Source organism: Pongo pygmaeus, chromosome 13 (assembly GCF_028885625.2).
Source record: "Pongo pygmaeus isolate AG05252 chromosome 13, NHGRI_mPonPyg2-v2.0_pri, whole genome shotgun sequence".
NCBI lineage: Eukaryota > Metazoa > Chordata > Mammalia > Primates > Hominidae > Pongo > Pongo pygmaeus.
In genome coordinates, this window is record NC_072386.2 from 107,387,465 (window position 1) to 107,401,060 (window position 13,596).

The 13,596-nt window shown below is 42.5% G+C and overlaps 1 protein-coding gene across 5 annotated transcripts in view; it reads right to left on the reverse strand.

Annotated features, from left to right (window-relative positions):
• The window catches only part of ASTN2 (astrotactin 2), a 999,842-nt gene that overhangs the window by 393,352 nt on the left and 592,894 nt on the right, over positions 1 to 13,596 (reverse strand). For all 5 annotated transcript variants that reach the window (XM_054500794.2, XM_054500795.2, XM_054500792.2 and 2 more), the window contains one exon: positions 7,561 to 7,727. In XM_054500794.2, the coding sequence (XP_054356769.1) occupies positions 7,561 to 7,727 (167 nt within the window). The remainder of the gene's footprint in view (positions 1 to 7,560; positions 7,728 to 13,596) is intronic.

Below are 13,596 nucleotides of genomic sequence, written 5' to 3' on the forward strand. Positions count from 1 at the left end.
TGAGAACATTCTGTCATCTGGGAGATTTTCCTACAGAAATTCTAAAGAGTATAGGCTCACAGGAAACTAGCCAAGATCTACATGAAACTCTATTTATACATGTGCCAAAATGAAAAATATAAAATAAGTGCAGAGATACATACTGGGCATTTTAGCTGAAGGCAATTGATGTGTTACCCTTAACACACCCATCACATTATAGAGAATACCAAAACTAGATGGGATTTTAGAGAGTGTACCATAAAACCTTCTATGTATTTAGCTCAGAGCATGTTTTATTTAATCCTTATAGCAACATTGTGAGATGGGTACTTTCATTCCAACATTGCCGCAGAAGATCCTGAGGCTTGGGACATCTAAGCTCACTAATCAAGGTCACACGAGCATTTTGGAAAAGCCGGAACCTTGACTTGGGTCTTCTTACTCCAAATCCTGTGCTCCTTCCAGTTAATTACAAATGACCTCCTCCATCTGTTTGTTGTTTGAAGGAGAAAATTGAGACTGACAGACAAACGGTATTGTGTACAAACTCTCAAAGCAAAGTATTTTTTTCTCATGTATTTTTTCCTTTATTTATTAATTTATTATTCAATGGCTTATGGAATCAACAGAATTATCAAAATACATATCCTAGAAACTTTTTTAAAATAAGAAAGGGAGTCAAATCCTTAAAAATATTAAGAATAGGCCAAGTGTGATGGCTCATGCCTATAATCCCAGCGCTTTGGGAGGCTGAGACTGGCGGATCACCTGAGGTCAGGAGTTCAAGACCAGCCCGGTCAACATGGCGAAACCCCATCTCTACTAAAAATACAATAAATTAGCTGGGTGTGGTGGTGAGCGCCTGTAATCCCAGCTACCTGCAAGGCTGAGGCAAGAGAATTATTTGAACCCGGGAGGAGGTGGTTGCAGTGAACTGAGATTGCACCATTGCGCTCCAGCCTGGGTGACAGAGCAAGACTCCGTCTCAAGAAAAAAAAAAAAAAAAAAGAGAGAGAGAGAGAGAAAAGTAGTTAAGGGTAAGAATAGCTCAAGGAACTGCACAACAGGTAGACTTAGACCAATGTTAGGAATAAATCTAAGTATCCTATTACTAAGGCAAGAAAGGAACAGGTTCCTTCCCAGCTTTCCTAACGCAGAAACCTGTGAAAACCTCACCCTGGGATCATCAGGGCTAGAACCAGCACCTAAGGAACTCAACTGCATTAACCCTTCTAACTGATATCATGGGAATCTTTTTCACCAACACCCTCAGGATTATCCCAACATTAACCAAAACGAAGATCAGAGGAGGTGTTCTCTGAGCAGTCTTTGGTAGCAGGTTTTATTCAAGGGAAAATTTAGAGTTTCTAGAAAAAGAAAAGAAAGAAGTGAATAGAAAACAGAATTCCATGGGAAACTCTGGATTAATTATATAGCAGATTTTATCTAGTCTAAGACCCCTAATAATGGTAAGAAACACTAGCAGGTTACATAACACTAAGAAGGAAACAAGGAAAAAAAAAAGACTGCCAAATAAACTCTGTCAAATCATTAAAACTAGGATATCTTCCCACTTCAGAAATGTTAAAATGTGGAAAATATGGGCACTTTAGAATCAATGAAATATGTTTCTCCACTGCATGACTTGGGAGAGCCTTGACTATCCCCAGGTACACTGGGAACCTGTAAGAGGCAGTTAGGAGTGCAGATTTTTCCACATGGGAAACTCTGAACATTTAGTTTGTTGTTGTTGTTTAATATTTGAATGTCTCATGGAACTAATGTTCCATACAATCCACACTGGAAAATAGCTATCCAAACAAATGGACGGATATTACGTATTTCCATCAATTGTCGGTGAGTATTTTTTACACCTGAGCTTTTACAAATGTTTAAAAAGAAGAGACAACAAGGTTATAATGTTTGACAAGAACCTGGCATGAAAGTATTCTGTGTTAACGATTAGAAGTAAAATTCACGTTCTCCAACAAGAAATGAAAGGGGTGAGGGCTCAGGCTTTAACCTAAAAGGTAGAAACCACAATAAAACAAGTGCCTGAATGAATTCCCCCATCTCCCACCAACTCTTCCACTTGTTACTGATAATCAAAATGAAGGCCATTGTCTCTGTTCTGTCGTTCAGTGTCTTCTACTGTTAGACTAGACTTCAGCTTTGACAATGAAAATACGTGGCTTCCAGTTACTATGGATATTAAACATATTTATCTCCTTTCCCTCTTAAAATTACATAAAGAGAATATTAGACAGAGAGGCTATTAAGGACTATTTGAGGCTGGATGTGTTATTTGAGCTAATGTGTTTTTAGAGCACTTTCATTTAAATTGGAAGCAAGAAGGTTGGGATATCTCAAGCTTCTATCCCAATTTTACCGCCTAACTGGCCGTGAGTGCCCCCACCTTGAGGGCCTCAGTTTCCTCCTCTAAATGATCTGAAAAATACTGAAACTTAAAAAATGTTGATGAGGCCGGGCGCGGTGGCTCACGCCTGTAATCCCAGCACTTTGGGAGGCCGAGGCGGGTGGATCACGAGGTCAGGAGATCGAGACCATCCTGGCGAACACGATGAAACCCCATCTCTACTAAAAATACAGAAAATTAGCCGGGCGCGGTGGCGGGCGCCTGTAGTCCCAGCTACTTGGCAGGCTGAGGCAGGAGAATGGCGTGAACCCGGGAGGCGGAGCTTGTAGTGAGCGGAGATCGCGCCACTGCACTCCAGCCTGGGCGACAGAGCGAGACTCCGTCTCAAAAAAAAAAAAAAAAAAAAAAAAAAGTTGATGAAATGGCTCACTATCTCTTACACAGGAATATATGAGAAATAACTCTCTTAGCAAATAATGGCAGAAAAAGGTGTATAACTCCTGAAAACAAAACAAAACAAAAAAACTACAACTTTCCTTTTCTCATACAAGGACAACTATATAATCCACTATGGGTATTTTTTTTTCTCTCTCTGTTTACTTTGGTTGCCAAGAAGCACACAGCCAAATTTATCTCATGTTGAGTGACTCTTTCATTTTGAGCTTCTGAAACCATTTTCTCTCCCCTCCTTAAAATGGCTCTGATGATTCCTATCTTTATATGAATAGCCTTTTAAAAATATAATGTCTTTATGTGAGTAAAATAAGTTCTCTTGGAAGTGTGCATGGTAGACATTGTAAACACACACACACACAAAACAGACAAACTTTGTTGCTAGGTAACTTGCCAAGGTCTTCACAGGAGGTGATGCCCTCTCACCTATAAGACTGGTTCTAAGGATTTATTCTACAGGCTTTAGCTTAGTGTCCAATGACCTTCTCAAACTATCTTGAATTCACCTGCTTCTGTCTACCATTCTGGTACTTGTGCTCTGTCAACATCAATCAGGACCCAGTGAGGCTTAGGCACCTCTTTGCCCTTGCTGGAGAAGAACTCTACTCAATGATTATTTGCATCTATTAAAAGACCAGGCACAGAGTAGGCACAACAAATCTTAGGTGGATGAATTCTTTAATTCAATCATTATGGTTCTATATAAGTCTTTGGGCCAAGCAGTGGGAATGGCAATGCAGACATGCAGATGCCTAGGACGTCCCTGCTCATGAGGAGTTCACAGTATGACAGAAACAGACAGGAATGCAGGTAAATCAACCAAGCTATGAGGCTATCACAGGGAGAGCCATGGGGCCTGTGCAGCCCCAGAGAAAGGATGCTTTACTCCGTTTTGGAGAACGTAAACTGATGAGAGGGCAGCCAGCCAGAGGTCCAGTCTGCAAGAGATGTCAAGATTTCACTGGGATAAATAAGAATTTGAGACAAAATGTAAATATTCCTTTCCCTTGCAAGTAGAAATGAAAATAAATAAATAAATAAATAGACAAGGAAAAATGTCCTTTCTATATAGGCCCTAACCCCATGCGACATTCAGCCAATATTTAAATAGTATCCATTTGAAAGGATGAATATTGGCCAGGCACGATAGCTCACGCCTGTAATCCCAGCACTTTGGGAGGACGAGGTGGGCAGATCATGAGGTCAGGAGCTCGAGACCATTCTAGCTAACACAGTGAAACCCCATCTCTACTAAAAATACAAAAAATTAGCTGGGTGTGGTAGCACGCACCTATAGTCCCAGGTACTAGGGAGGCTGAGGCAGGAGAATCGCTTGAACCCAGGAGGCGGAGGTTGCAGTGAGCTGAGATAGCACCGCTACACTCCAGCCTGGGTGACAGAGCGAGACTCCATCTCAAAAAAAAAAAAAAAAAGAAAGAAAGAAAGGACAGGTATTATTATACTGTTCCAAGGTAACTGCATAACTCACACCTGATGCCTCTTAGGGCTCAGAGAAGGCTTGCTGAAAAAGTGATGCCTGAATTGAAACTTGGAGGTGAAAGCTAAAGGGCCAGGGACAAATGGGAGTCAGTGGGGGTACAAAGGAGAAGGAGACAGGAGACAGAGGGAACAGTGTTGTGAAAACTCCAGAAACTGAAACCAGGAGGCTTGACTTAGGAAGAGGAACCCAGCTGGAAATGCAACTGGAAAAGTCAGACTGGAAACTTCTTTAGCCATGTTAATGGAGGAACTTTGCTTAACAACTATTAATTGAAAACCTACTATGTGCCAGGCACTGTTTTAGCTGCTGGAGACAAAGTAGTAAACAAGAGATAAAATCCAGTAATTACATAATTAAATGAGAAGGTTTTATACTTATTAGACTAATTATAACTATGGTTTACTGAGTGCTTAAATATGACAGCTCCTGTGCACGTATAATTTAATTTAATTTTCACAATGGTGCTACAATCGCTTCTAATTCTATATGAAAGAGCAGAGGCTCAGAGAAATTGAGTGGCTTGACAAAGATCACACGACTAGATGTGGCCAGAGGTCAGCAGTGACATCAGATCTGTCTTGACTGAGCCTGGAACCACAATACCTAAGTTTCAATCTCAACAACCTCACTTACCAGGTATGTGACCTTGGATAGTTACTGAGCCACTCTGTGCTTTTTTTTAAAAAAAAAAAAACATAAAATGGGAACCATAATAGTACATTGCTTGTAGAATTGTTATGAGAATTGAATGAGCTAATGTACCCAAAGCACTTAGAACAGTCATGGTACGTAGAAAGTCCTTAGTAAATGTTAGCTGCTATTATTAACCTGGTTGCAAACAGATTTATTAAACCTTCTCCTACCCAGAACACTCTTAGGAAGGTCATAGAGCTTTGAACAAGTTGGGAAGGTCCCCTTGATAATGAGTTTATTTTGTTTTCCCTGCTTAATTCAATAGCAACCTACTTCTCTCTGGACCATCTCTCTCATAAGTACCTGCTAATAGCTTTCATTGTTTACAGTGCTTCTAACAAGTGTGGTAACTTCTCATTTGCATTCCTAATAGACAGTTTCCAAATCTTGTTGAAACTGCAGTTGGTTTTAGGACGCCTGGGTTTTTTTTTTTTTTTTTTTTTTTTTTTTTTTTTTGCCCTATTTATTATCATTTGGATGGGTTTTAACAGCTCACCACACACTCTCACCCATTCAATCTTCTTTAAGATTCTCACAATCCTTTCACGATATATTAACAGATTAGTCCTGTCTAGTGCATCGGGTCACTAGCGAATGTTATTAGAATAATTTAAGTTAATTTATTTAACAAACACATACAGCGCTAACTCTGTGCAGGACATTGTTCCAAAGCATTTCACAAATATTAATGTAAATGGTAATATATTTAGTCCTTATAACATCTCTATAGACAGATATTACTATTATCCCTGTCTTACAGATGAGAAAACTGAGACACAGAGACATCAATTAACTTGCTGAAGGTTACACAGCAAGGAGATGTTGAGCCACATCACTAGTCATATGACCTTGGGCATGTTTCTTAGCCTTCAGAGGGTAACAAATATGAAATACTTTCCACTCTTCAGAATTATCATTATATTAAGGTAGGTATTAAAATTTTACAGGTGAGAAAATGGAAGGTCAGGGGTCCTGAAAGGCTTGTCTTATGCCTAAGAGAGAGTGGCAGAGCTAGGATTACAATTCATGTCTTTTGAATCCACGGTTCCCTGTAGTGTGCTGTGGATGGAAGGTGGTAATAGTTTCTGTTGTCAAAATCCATTATTGCTGCTCCTGCTGCTGTTACTGTTGTTATTTACCACAGAAGAACAGCCCCCACCCCACCCCAAACACACAGAGGGAAAAATAACAATGACAAGAACATGGCTGATTCTGTATGCAGCCTGCAGATCTAAAGCCATGCATAATTTACTCAACACTGCCCTGCAGTCACTTAAGCTGAGAAGAGATCGCTATAAATTCAGGTCTGCATACCCTAATTTATTTCTTATTTATTTTACTGATACATATCTAGGGCCTCCAGTGAGCTGCTTCTACACCTGCCCAAAGGCACCTTCAGCCCTAAGTGCAACTAGGGCAGGAAAGGAGACCTTGAAATAAGCCCTCGAAGAAAAACTGGACTCTACGCACTAGAATCATACAAGTTAAATTAATTTTTTCTGGTAAACTAGAATTAAACCCATGCCCACACTCACCCACTATTTGTGAAACACAGGACTGAAAAGGTTGTTACATGTCCTGTCCTGCTTTTCTATCTTAGTAAAGACAGCATTAAATGTACTTCTTCCATGAGTACAAGATTATTTTTCTGAGTCACAGAATGTCAAAAGATAAGCAAATATTCTAATACTAAGACACAATCAGAAAGGGAATGAAGAGGAGAAGAAAAAAGTCTATTCTCGTAAGTGATTACTAAGGACCAAATGCTATGCAAGGTGCTGTCAAAGGCAGAGGTAATGGCCATTGCAGTCTTTAAATGGAAAGCAATGTAGGTTGGAAGAAACTTCAGCCATCCTTCCCCAAAGATCTCTTTTCACAGATGATCAAACTGTGGCCCAGAGAGAGAACATGACTTGTCAGAGGTCACTCAGCAAATTGGTCCCAACGTGTTCCCCTTTTAGCCTCATACTTATTTCAAAAGTCAGTATGAGTCCTTAGAGAGCCAGAGCTGTCCTACAAGCTTTACCTGTATTGTTTCCTTTAGCCCTCCCCTCCTCCAATTAATTGTCCTTACAGATATGGACATTAGGACACAGAAAGGCTGAACACTGCACTCACATTGTTACATTCCTGCTGAAACCGAGCTTGAAGTCTGGGCTTAGCCTGTGCTTTTATGCACCATACCTGAAGCCTTTGTGAACAGCTTCAAGACATCTGCTTTTGTCTCCAAACTGCACTGACTAGGCCCATACAGGTAGATTCAGAAGGGCAGGAGGCTTCAGCAGGAGAAAGCTCCTGGCTCTAGGATGAGGCCTGGGCATGGGTTATATTTATTACATTTATTAACCCAATCTTTATTTTTCTCCTTTTTTAACCCACCCAACAGAAGGTTATACTTTTGGCTTTTGGCTCTTGGGCTAAAATAGGAAAGGCAGAAAGGCCATTTTATTGAAGGTCAAGGTTCAGCCTTGCTGAGCTGTAGTGTCTGATCATTTTCCCATGCATCCCTCACTTCTGTAAATGGGGCACCTGGGCCTTGGGGACAGAGACTCACCCGCAGAACATGAAGATGGTGCTCGAAGTGGCATCGTAGGGCAGGGGCAGCGTCTGCTGCAGGCACAGCTGCTCACAGCCGCCATTAAAGCCATCAGAGCAGTCAATGCCTTTGGAGTGGTCGTAGCAGCCAGAGCCATCCTTCATGGGTTTCAGCTCCTCGGGGCACTGCTCAGAGAGAGGGAAACAGGGTGGTTATGGCTTGGGAGGTTGTAGGCCCCATCATGCCCTCTCCTCCCTCCTGGAAGAGACATGTGTCAGGGACTGACAGAAAGGTATTCAGTCTCCTTTCGTCAGTTAATAGCTTTGTGACAAGTTTCACAAGTCCCTTTACTTCTCTGAACCTCAGTGTGCCCACCTGTAAAACGGGACTTTTGTGACTATCTGCTTATAGCATTGTGAGAATGAAGGGTGATAATGTCAGCAAAGTGTTGAGAACACTGGCTCACACGGCAACAGCACAGCAAATGTCAGCTGCTGCTAACATTGATATTGCTGGGATCATATTCAGTATTGTTTCTACTGTTATTGCCTTATAGGGTCTACTGCTAGAAGGGTCACATAGGGAGGCTGCCAGATATATATTTAAAAGCCTCTACCAGTATGAGTTTAATTTCCAGCTTTTCCTCTTCTCACTATTTGACCCAGAGAAGTTACTTGCCATCTCTGGGCCTCAATGTTCTCATCTAATAAATGGGCACAATACCTGCAACTACAGATTTGTTGTGAAGCTTAAGTTGGATCATAGGGGTGCATACCTTACTTTGGAATTTGACACATAATTTGGTACTCATAAAATGTGAATTACCTTCCTTCCTGTCTTGAATTTGTGTCTTCTTCTCCACCCTTATCCCTGGAGCCCTAAGTGAGATTTTTGCATACTCACATCATCATGAAAAGGGCTCCTAGCCAGTCTGCTGGACTCCAGTCAGGCCTTCTCAAAACCATCCTCCAAATGGCCAACAGAGTGCTATTTCTAAATAGCATCACTCCCCAGCTTAAATAAGTAAATGAATCTTAAAACATGTGAAGCTGCCATAAACTGATAATCAAGGTCCTCCCTTTACAGACAACCTAGTCCTCTGCTTGGCCATATACACAGCCCTCCCCATAGCCCTCTGGTCCCTAAGTAAACTCCAAGGAGTTCAACCTTCAATGGCCTCAGCTAGAATGCTCTTGTCAGTGGGTCTGGCACCTGCTATGTGCTCCTTCAGTGGAAAATCATATACTGTGGAGACAGATGGCTATTGATTTAATTTAGTTTTCCATCATTTGATGAGGCTGAGCTCATCTTCTCCATCGCAGCTGATAGAGAAGTAGTTCCAACACTCCTGCCTTCAGAAGAGAAAATGAGGTACTGGGTTTTTATTTCAGTCCTCCTGCTGGCATTTCTTGTCCACAAAGATTAACACCCAGAGCCCAGCCTTCCTCATCCATCACCGGACATCACTGATTAAAATGCCTTCCCACCATGAGACCCCACCGGCCAGCTCCCCGCTCCCCTTCCCATGCCATCATCCTAAACAACATCAATAATAAAACATACACACAAAAATTAATTTACAAAAACCACAATAACAAAAAAAAGAGGTTAGCCCTCTTGGAAATTAAATTTTGCCTTAGAAGAATTTGTAATTACAAATGCATGACAGAGTTCTTCAAGACATTTGAGACTGGCGCCAGGAAGAGTGACGGAGAAAGTAGGTTATAAATGGCCTTTGTCAAGCTGCAGAAAGGTTATAAAACTGCTGCATTTTGTGCTTAAAAAATCAATTTTCCATGTGAGTGAAGTGCTGTACATATTAATACAAGCTCAGAGGAAGCCCCTGCTTGTCTCTGAACATTCACTGTCAGACAAGAGGGCACCTGGTCACAGGGTCATTTGGAGCCGTTTGTGAGTACTAGGGCCTGGCTTCAGTCTGTTTGCAGACTCGCAGAGCATGCTGAAAAGAATGACTGATCTTCTTACCAGGTAACAGGAGACACCTGGGCAGGGTATGGTCTCAGTTCTTCCCATCCCCCAGTGATTCTCTACCACACTAGTTTTTTTAAATGTGTTCACTAAGCTGCAGGTTTTATCTAAGTGCTTTACCTGTTTTAACTTATTTAATCCCTATAGCAAATATATGAGGTAGAGTGGTAGGCTGATAATGGATCCCAAAGACATGTCTCTGTCCTAAGCCCTGGAACTTGGAATCTGTGAATGTGACTTTCTATGGCAAAGGTTATGCAGATGTGATTGTGTCAAAACTCTTGAGATCACCCTCCTGGGTTTTCCAGATTGGCCTAAATGCCATCACAAATGTTCTCATGACAGAGAGGCAGAAAGAAATTACACACACAGAGGAGAAGGCAATGTGGCGGTGGAATAGAGATTGGTGTGATGTGGCCACAAACCGATCGATGCTGAGGCCACCACAACCTGAAAGAGGCCAGGCACAGATTCTCCTCTAGAGCCTCCAGAAGGAGCACCACCAGAAATCAAATGGCAGCACCTTGATTTTGGATTTCTGGCCTCCAGCACTAGGAGAGAATAAATTTCTTAACAATTATCTTAAGCCACCGAGTTTGCAGCAATTTCTTGCAGCAGACAAGGTAGGTACTGTCATGATTCCCATTTTGCAGAGGAGGAAGCGGAGGAGAGGGTCACACAGTTTGGTGGTGACAGAGGCAGAGCTTCTCAGGCTTCCCAACTTTGTTGCTATTAACTGCCTAATGGGCAAGCCACTTCACCACGCTGTCATTTACTGACTGACTGACCTCTAGTTTTAAGAAGTCCTGTCATTTACTGACTGACTGACATCTAGTTGTAGGAAGTCTTGTTATTTACTGGCTGACTGACATCTAGTTTTAGGAAGTTAGAATAAGACAGGGCTTAGAGCTGATCTAACCTCCTTACTTTAGAACTGAGGCCAGAAAGTTAAAGGACATCACCCCATATTCCTCAGCACATGAGTGGAGAACGTGAAGCCAGGCTTCCCTTGCCCCAGCTTGGTGTTCTCTGTCCACTACACTCACTTCCCTTCAGGTTAAAGCATTTCGCAAACTTACAGATCCTATGGTCTCTCTCCCCAAGATGATTTGCTGATGGGAAACTGAGGATCAGGAAGGTGAGGGGACTTGACCAACGTCACACAGCAAATTAAAGGCAAGATTTGATCCATGCCTGTGGGAAAGGCTTTCTAAGTACATGAAGTGGGTTTACCAGTTACCATCATTCCTTTCCTCTATCATGGACTTCAGGTACTGTGCCTTTGAGGATGAGTAGGGGCAGATGAGATCTAGCCATCGTTTGAGATTACTTGTATATTATTAGCATTTCAATTAGTTCATTGCTTACTATCTGTCTCCTCCACCAAAATGTAAATGTTATAATAGGATGGACCATGTGGCTTGTCCTAAGCCGTATGTAAGCCAAAAGTATGCCATGTGGCTTGTCCTAAGCCATCTGGCACACAGCTGGTACTTGTTATTTGCTGAATGAATTGGTGGAGTGCCAGAAATTACATCTATTGTGTCTGTGTATTAACTTTGGATCTGAATCCATGCTGCTTCTTAGAAGTTGTATAACCTTCAGGCAGTGACATAAAGTCTCCTACCTTCACGTGATTACTGTGATGGGTAAATAGTACGGTAGCCAGCTTCAAAGATGGTTCCCAGTGATTCCTGCCTTCTGGTATTGAGACTCGTGTAGTCCCCTCCTACCTGAACCAGAATTGGTCTATGTGAGCAATGGTATGTGGCAAAAGAGGAGGTATGTGGCTTCTAAAGGTAAATTATAAGAGAGATCTTTCTCGCCTTCTGTCCCTCTGTCTCTCTCTCTCTCTCTCTCTCTCATCACTTGCTCTAGTGAAAGCAAGCTGCCATGTTTTCAGCAGCCCTATGGAGAGTCTCATGTGGCAAGGAAGTAAAGCCTCTGGCCAACAGCCAGTAAGGCTGGGGCCTGCCAGCAAAACATGAGTGAGCCTGCAAATACACTATCCAGCCCCAATCAAGCCTGTTCAGATATTGGCAACCCCAGCTGACATTTTGACTGAGACTTTGTAGGGGTGGCCCAGAACCACACATCTAAGCTGCTCTTGAATTTCTGACCCTTAAAAATTGTATGGGATAATAAACGCTTTTTGTTTTAAGTGACTTGATCTTTGAGATAATTTGTTACACAGCAATAGCTAACTAATATAGTGAAATAAATGTATGCAGTACTTAGCACAGTGATCAGCAAATCGTTCTGCTGTTATAGGTATTTGTAAAGAGCTTAGAATCTGGTTTGAGAGATAAATATACACATCTATCAGAGAACTAGTTAGTTATAGAACAAACATAAAAAAGTATAGTAAAATTTGTTTGGGAAAATAAAAACTCTGCAAATGTGAGTGACTAGGCAATATTGAAACAGGGAGGTTTTAGTCTTTTCTCCTCCTGTAGGAAGGGAACCCTCCAGGAAGGAAGTTCCTACAGGAAGAGAAAAGAGACATCTAATGTACTAGAAGAGGAAGACTAGAATTCATTACCAGGCACTGTCGCTTGCTTGCCTTGTGACCTTGGACAAGTCCTGGAAACTATTTGGGCCTGTTTTTTTTCTATAAATGGAGGAGCCAGTTTGGAGACAAGAATATGAGGACTAAAGTAAGGCCTGAATTCCAAGGAAAGATTTGTGACACTGAGCATATAGGCAGGATGCTTCACCTCAGAGACAGCCTCAGGTTCCTCATCTGTAAAATGCAAATAATGTCTCTCTTGGAGGCACTTCTGAAGATTGTATGAGAAAACACTTCTAAAGTATCTGGCTTTAGACCTGGTACATAATAGACACCTAATAAATGAAGAATAATTGAATAGGGATATATAAACAAGTGATAAATTAACCAAAACCCCAAAAGAAAACCTAGCTTAGTTGGGAGGAATCACGATGTCTGACCAGATGCAGGTAGTATGTGCCTCCTCCATGCAGAGGAACCAGAATAATAAGTAGATACACACATTTCATACAGATCATCTAGAAGAGAATGCTAGGATTCATTAGAGAAAAAATGAGAAGCACCAGGAGTAAGTAAGCAGAGACTTTGAGGCAGCTTGCCCAGTCAGAAACCGAGAGCTGGAAGGGGCTCCTGGATGTGGGGAAACAGTAAGAGAGAAACCCCCAGGGTTCCAAAATGGGGTTTTACACCTTGGCTGTGGGAGAAACTCTCAACCTATTGGGGCCTTTGGCCTGACATACAAAGTGCCTAAAGGTTGCATAAAACCGTTGCCACAGAATGAGAACCCACATAAAATCCCACAGGCATCTGAACCTGGAGTAGACACAGCTGGGCACTATTTTGAGAGCCAAGATACTGGGGATCTACAGATATGGCTGCTGCTGCCCTGTTCTAAAGAGGGGGAGGGAAGACTGGGTGCTCCCACACATCCCCAGGAAGCTCCTTACTGCCCTGCTGCAGGCTGCTATTGAGACTGAGACATGGATAGACTGTGCTTCCCACAGCTTCTTGCCCACATTTCTTGCCTGGGATGGACTCTGCCTTCTCTGGTATCAGGCCCAAAGCACCGTTTTTGACAGTTTAATGCTGAGCTGCACCCTACCATTGGCGTGAGTTTGGGTTGATGTGGCTGCAGCTGCCAACCAGTCAAGGAGGGACAGGTAGACCAGGCTATCCTATGCATATCTAGGACAATACCCACTGCCCTGCAAGGGGCTGCTGTGAGACCAAGACTCAAGTGGGCCACACTCACCATAGCTTTTTGCCAATGTGGCTCACCTGAGAAGGACCCCATCCTTTCTGGTCACAGCCCACAGCTGGCACCATGCTGAGCATTTAATGCTGGACCATGCCCCAACCTTGGGACTGAGTTTGAGGTAACATGGCTGCAGCCACCACCCTGCTGGGAGAGGGACAGAGTAGACCACATTCTCCTAAGCACACTCAGGACAATACCCACCACCCTGCTGTGGGTGGCTGCGAGAATGGGGACAAGCCCACCCAACCCATCACAGCTCCCAGCAAAACCAACACGGGTTGCTTGAATCCCAGTGGGT